The 7,513-nt window shown below is 27.2% G+C and overlaps 1 protein-coding gene across 1 annotated transcript; it reads left to right on the forward strand.

Annotated features, from left to right (window-relative positions):
- The first annotated feature begins 5,410 nt into the window (after positions 1–5,410).
- On the forward strand, positions 5,411–7,513 carry LOC112706597 (protein ENHANCED DISEASE RESISTANCE 2). The gene is made up of 3 exons (XM_025757979.3): positions 5,411–5,693; positions 5,810–6,793; positions 7,272–7,513. Coding segments are annotated over exons 2-3 (948 nt in total). The 5' UTR covers positions 5,411–5,693; positions 5,810–5,846; the 3' UTR covers positions 7,273–7,513.

A 7,513-nucleotide genomic window follows, 5' to 3' on the forward strand; every position in this document is an offset into this window, starting at 1 on the left:
TGTAAACCCATCAAATAAGTTGGGCGATGAATACTCCTTGAATGGAGGAGGCAGTTGGCGTTCTTCATCCTTGTGAAAGTACTTTTGGCGTTTGGGAGATGAAAAAATAGTGTTGACATTAGAGTATTCAGTCTTATTGGGTGAGATAAATGGGTCATGAGAAGAAGTGCAACTAAGACCAAGTTGATGAGAAGACAAAATTTCAGGATGGAAAAATCCATTGTTAAGGTCAAAATAAGGGTCAAAGAAAAAGTTATTAGGAAACAAGCCTTCTTGGTTGTGTTGGTGGTAATAATGGTCAGATGTAAATTCTTTTGGTGCAGTTAGTTCATAAAAATTGGTGGTGAAATTTTCTGATATTATTAAATTTTGAAGTGCATCTCCATTCACGTATGTATTGAGTGCCATTGTTGAAAATAGTAATAGAAAAACAAAAGATAAAACCTGAAATGATAGTGAAGCTGAATTAGTGTAATGGAATAAAATATAGAAAATCAGTGTAGCATTTAATTAACTACTCTACTCTACTATGTGTATGAGAATGTCCAAATCAATGGTTAAGCTAAAACTTAAATAAATACATGCTAAAAATCTTTCTATATAATGACAAAGAAATGACAGCAAAATCTTAATTTGAAAGCTACAAAATCTTTTAAAGTACCTTTTCTCGACTTGAAAGCTATAAAATTTTTGCAGAAAAAAAGAAAGAAAAGAGAGCAATAAGATTATAAAAAATTTATACAAAAAATACAATACAACTGAACAAAAATGACAGTTACACTTAGATACATAAACGGACTCTTATGCTCTACCTAGTGCGCTATTTTATAGGTTCAGATTTTTTAGGATAAGTTATAAAGTAGTTACGTTTCTATTTTTTTTAATTTTATTTTATGATTTATTTTGTCAAATGATTATAACATATATTGTTTATGTTATCTATTAATTTTTTTTCCATCAAAATATTAAGTTTGATATCAAAATTATTTATTAAAAATCGAAAAAATGTCATATTGATAAATTTTATATGGATTATTTTCATAAATTATTTTATACTATGGTTTAAATAAAAGAATAGATTAACAAACATTACTAACGTATCACTAAATTATATTAAAGACAACCATAACAAGAAATACTAATCAAACTTTTAATATTTAAAATATATATTTTATTATGTATATCTATATAAAAAATATTTGTTAAAAAATATTGGTTAACTATCTTAACTAATTACATGTTTATTACAATTATACTTAGTTAAGAGGGTGATAAAATGGGTCAAACTTATTGGGCCGACCTGTCGAATCCGCTTAAAAAGATGGTTGGACTAGGATTTGTAACCTGCCGAATTAAAAAAAAAATCTGCCAAACCTATACCACCAAAGTTGTGAATTTTGGCGGACGATATGCCGCACCAAAGATTTTTATTTTTTTATTGAATAAAAAAATTATTACTATTACAAAATTAATAATTATATAATTTTTAAACACCTTTTTTTATTTTTTTATTTTTCTTTTAGTTATTAGTTTTATATATTTTATTTTATAATTTCGTATATATGTTCAAATTATGTGACTTATTTTTTAAAATAAAAATGATTCTATTGACAAATATTATTTTAAATAATTTTATTAAAGTTAAAAATTAAAAAAAATAATAAAAAATTATATTATAATTTAACTATTTTTTATTTGTATTTAATTTTATTATTATTATTACTTTGTTAATTTTAATAAATTTTATTTTAAAAAAAAATCAAGTGGTCCGAGTTGGCTCGCCAATCCGTCATAAAACAGGACGAACTAGTATTTTGAGCAGGGTGGGTTGGAGCGGCTCAGCGCTTTGCCACCCTTACTATTTAACAAATAAATAAAAATGTAGTCTATTAGATACAATAAATGTGCATGATAATACAATAATATTTTATTAATTTTTTCTTTTTATTTTTTAAAATTTTCTTTCACTTAATTTTTTTATTTTTGAAATTTTTAATTTTTTTCTAATAAATATGTGTCAAATATGTAATTTACTATGTATAATTATGTATTAAATATGTATCATGGTTTCTTTTACTTGTTTAAGTTGAGTTGAAGCAATATATAATTATCGAAAAAATTATTTGTATGACTCCGTGTTAATAATTAATTTATAGTATACTTTGAAAATACATTTAATTTATATTTCAAAAATAATTATAACTATTTATTTTTTGTATAAGTATATAATATAAAATATTTACTTCAGAAAACAGGTACTAATGTTTCATAATTATTATTATTATTATTATCTGTAGCCAAACTTAAATGTGCTATGAGAATAATGAAAAAATTCAAAGACAAATTTTATTTAAGAAAAAGATAGTGTAATATTGCCGGGAGAGGATAGAATGTGTCAAAGATGTATTTAAAAGATAGAGTACAATGAGCATTTTATTATTCATGATTAAATACTTTTAACTTATCTTATAATGAATGTTAGGATTATTTTAATTTATTATTTTTTGTCATCACTTAATCATTAATTTAACTTTTTTAATTTAAGTTTTTTAGTTTAATAATTCAACATTATATTTTATTTATACTCTTAAATATTAATCTGATAATTAAGAATAATAAATTCTCATGGTTTTCTAATTTTTTTTTATTAAAAAAAAACTCTTGTGGTAATATTCAATATATTCTTTGGGTGGAGGGTATATATATAGAACTTTCAAAATATCCTTTATTCAGAAATTGGTTGGTCATCTTTTCTTTAAAGATGTTTATTTTGAGAAACATCAGTTTTATTTATATACACCTCATCATGCTATTTTAAAGTATTAAAAATATCGATAAAAATAAGAAAAGATAAACAACTATGCTATAAAATAAGATATACATTTTAGTAATACATAAAAGATGGTATAAATATAATTTCTATTTTACTAATAAACTAGTTTTACAATGTATTATGTTAATACTAAATAAAGAATTAGAAATAAATCAATAATTACTAAAAATAGAATTTAATCATGGGATATATACTAATGTGCTAATGGGCAATGGCTAATAAAATATATTAACTTAAATAAAATATAATAACGAATTTGGATATATGCTAAGTGATATTCTAATGCAAAATGGTGTTAACAATTCTGGACTTCTGTTTGACGACTATGCAAGGATAATGTTAGCATTTTATGCACTCAAATACTGATATATATGCTTATTCACCCAGAAGAACTTGATGTCAGGCTTATTATAATGGTAATTAATTAATAAACTAATAATCATGTCAATTCTTAATGTGTGGTTGTGTCCTTTCTTATGTCCCAAATTTAACATTGCCAATATGGCCATTTGTACAGGCAGGCATCTTAAATATTTGGAAGTTTTTGGTGACATTATTAATTCTTCACTATTTTGACAGTATATTGATATTGTATCTATTTTATTTTTTCTTCTCTTTTATTGTATTGGAACAACATTTCAAAATTCATTTACTTAATTTTAACAAAAAAAATTATATTAGATGTATTTTTCAATGTGTTTTAAAAATATTTTATTTATTATTTATTATTTTAGACGTATCTTGAATATAATTAGATTATAGTATAAATTAAACTTTTTTTTTGAAAGAAACACTAAAGAATTATAAATAATATTTATTTATTTTCTAAATAAGAATTATTGAAAAATGAATATGACAGTGGTAGAATTAATTGTGTGTTTTTTCTTTTATTTTTTTATTTTTATTTTATTTTTTTTATCTTTACCTTTTAAAGTTTAAACTTTGTTGAGTCAGAGTTAGTATCAGTACACCAAACAATATTTATTGAAAGAAAATAAATAAGCAAAAAGAAAATTCTATAAAGTGAAGTGAACATAAAAAAATAGTGGTGTATGGTTAATTAATTTGGTTTTTTTTTTTAAAAAAAAATTGTATAGAACGGTCTAAGATAAAATGACTAACCTAGTGATTTAGCACATGAGCTTAATAGAACCATCTAGCACATCTAAAATTATAAGATCGTTTATTAAATAAATTCTTAATACATTTAAAATTCATCTAAAAATAATTGTCTTTATTATTTTTGTTAAATAATTGTATACCAAACTTGGAATAGAAAATATATTTTTGATATATAGCATTATTTTAATTTTAGTTTAGTTAGAGTTTGCTAGTTTTGTTTTATTAGATTTAAATTTAAATTTAAATATTTTAATTTAAAAAAATATAATTTTAAAGGTAAATTCTACCCTATCTTCTTTAAAATAAAGAATAAATTACTCTTCGCGACATATACCGTGATTAGACTTAGCTGAAGCTCATGCTTTACCAACGATTACAAAAACGTTATTGAAAGTTAAAGCAAAAAGTGGTGCATTGGTTGATGATGATTCCAACCGTGAAGACAAACTAAAATTTAAGTCACTTCGGTCACTTGTTTTCATACTAATGGATCGCGGTAGAATGCAAATAAGGGAACATCAATGCAACGCTGTCATGGTAGTTGCTACTCTCATTGTGACCGCAATTTATCAAACCGTTTTGAGTCTCTCACGTGGACTCACTCAGGGCAGTAGCGACAATGGTCCAAATAGTAATAATCTTGTAAACGCTACTTTATCCCTTAATTCTACCGCAGTAGGAAAATCTGTCTTGTTAGATAATGTTTTTGGTACTATGTGTAAAGATTTTTAAAAATGTAAAAGGAAAATTTATGATAATCACTGTATATGTCACGAGGGTAATTTACCTTTATTTTAAGGTAAAAATTCATGTGCAAGTCGATTTCACGTAAAGTTGATAGTTGAGAGCTGTTAGATGAAAATTTAGTCAAATTAATCAAATCATTTAATGACTCTCACCTATCAACTATACCTGAGTTTCCACTTTATTTTAAAGAGGGTATGGTAAACTTTACCAATTTTAAATATATGAGAGAAAAAATTTAGGACATAATATCTAAAATGATTATTATAATTGTTTTGTTAAATTTTTATAAATAATGCATGATTGAAAGATGAATTATAATGAATACAATAATAGAATATTAGACTTAAACATTGAATAAAAAATAATATTTAAAAAATAAGTAGTCATTTTAAAATGAGTAATGCTATATATTTAAATTTTTTATGAATTAATAATAATCAAATTAAACAATAAAACTTGAAATAATGCTAATGAGTTATAATTTAAATGACAAAATTTCTTCATATTCATATAAGAATAAATTTGATTCTCTTTATCTTTAATAAAAAAAATAAGACTTAAAATAATGTTAATTATAACTAATTTTTATTATAAAATAAATTTAGATAGACTTAATTAACTAAAAAAAATTAAATCCGTAATATTATTCTAATTCAAATTGTGTGGGCCAAAACTGAAAGTTAAAAGTTCTAGACATCTTTTCTCTTTGTCTCTGTCTTATGCTTGCGTGCCAGCAAAGTAAATTCATCTTAGCCCAGGCTCTTACCTTAATAAAGAAAAAAGAAATGGACCAAAGTGTAAGTTTCAATATTAAATAAATAATTACAAATAATCAGTAGAAGAAAATAACGAAACCTGAGGAGAAAACAAGAAGAAAGAGTAAAGACCCGTGTCTCTTTTTCTGGGATCTTCGGAACTTAGCGACATAAAGCTCCACATTCATTCAAAACCACTTCATTCTTTGACTTCTTTTCTATTCCACGCTCTACAGGTACTCATTTCTCTGTTTTTCACTTCATAATTAAGCTTGTTTTCTAGCCAATTTTTCATTTTAATTGCTATTAGCTTAGTATTGTTATCATTATTAATTGTTGTTATCGTCCTTAGTATTATTAGGGGGAAGCGGGGAACATAATTAGTTGTTATGGCAAAAGAATCTGATTGGATTGATAGGATAAGATCTGAAGGTGCAATTCCACTGCTTGACCCTGAAAATTGTTCCAATGGTTGGGCAACTCCACCTGGTGATGCTTTCATGGTTAGGGGTCCTGATTATTTCAAATCTAGGGTTAAGGTTCCTGCTGGTGATTACCTTCTTAAGCCTCTTGGATTTGATTGGATTAAGAGTTCTACCAAGATTAGTGATATACTCAGCAATCCACAAAGTAGGGTTAGAAAGGTCATTGATGATGAGTTTTCTCAATGTCATGAGAACAAGCCCTTTGTCTGGGCCTTTAATCTTCAAGTTCCTACCAAGGATAACTACAGTGCCGTCGCATATTTTGCCTCCGAGGAACCTGTCGCCGAGGGCTCCCTCGTGGACAGGTTCTTGAGAGGTGACAATGGGTTTAGGAACTCGAGGCTCAAGCTGATTGCCAACATTGTTAGGGGTCCTTGGATTGTGAGGAAAGCTGTTGGAGAGCAGGCCATATGCATAATCGGCCGTGCCCTTCATTGTAAATATTGTTCAGGAGAGAATTTCATGGAAGTTGATATTGACATAGGGTCTTCCATGGTTGCCAGTGCTATAGTCCACTTGGCATTTGGTTACATCTCGTGCTTGACAGTTGACTTGGCTTTTCTTATTGAGAGCCAAGAGCAATCGGAGCTTCCGGAGAAGATTTTAGGCGCTTTCAGATTTTCTAACCTCAATCCTGCTTCAGCTATAACAGTTGAACCATCGTCTGTTGCGAGCGCTGATGGCTTACAAACACCTGTACCTACTACTAGATGGTGGCAGTCAATTGGGCAGGGCTTTTCCCACATTCTTCATCCAGGTGGTCCTCATCAAGATGGCGCCGCTATTGCTACTAACACTCAAGAAGCTAAAGTCACTGATGGCAAAGACAGTCCAAATGACTTGACAAAATGGTGAGTTTATGTAGTTTTAGCATGAATTTGACAATGTGACTAAATATAAATTAGAGTTTGAAGATTTAAGCTCGCCCCTGAAAGCTAAATTTTTTTCTGGTTTACTTATTTCCTTGTATCTTGGGCTTGGCAATAATATTATGATAATTTTATTGAAGAACAAGCACAATTACTTACCCTTTATGTATGCAATAATGTAAGATTGTTTAGCTTTCTGCGTAAGTGTTTCAAACTGATGATATGTTACAACTTACAGCATATTTCTCTCATCCCATATATTCTTTTCTTTCCATGTCTGAGTCCAACTCTAAAACTAGTTTTCATCATAATCATAAGCCTTTGGGAACAGCAAGTGTTAATAGAATGATGCATAAAGCAGGTTCCCAAACACTAATTTTAGGCTTCAAATGTTAAAAGTTAGTTGTCCCTTGACTATGGTTCCATACATGTATTAATTGTCTTCTATTTTCTGTGGCAGAATACATTCAACAGTTTCATTGGAAGAGCTGAAGGGGTATGTACAAGTCCCATTTACGATGGTTATTCTTTTAGCCATTTTTAGTGATTGGCTTTGTTCTTTCCTATTAAGTTACACTATTATTAATTTATTATATTATATGACATTATAGAAAGTCAGAATGGCCTCCATTTTTGGGCTTGATATTGTTGTATTTGTGTATATCTTTTCAAGTTATTTCAATGTACTTAATTGTTGAAAAA

Source organism: Arachis hypogaea, chromosome 8 (assembly GCF_003086295.3).
Source record: "Arachis hypogaea cultivar Tifrunner chromosome 8, arahy.Tifrunner.gnm2.J5K5, whole genome shotgun sequence".
Classification (NCBI taxonomy): domain Eukaryota; kingdom Viridiplantae; phylum Streptophyta; class Magnoliopsida; order Fabales; family Fabaceae; genus Arachis; species Arachis hypogaea.

Coding starts and splice junctions, on each gene's coding strand:
- LOC112706597 (XM_025757979.3), top strand. CDS start 5,847: ATGGCAAAAGAATCTGATTGGATTGATAGGATAAGATCTGAAGGTGCA.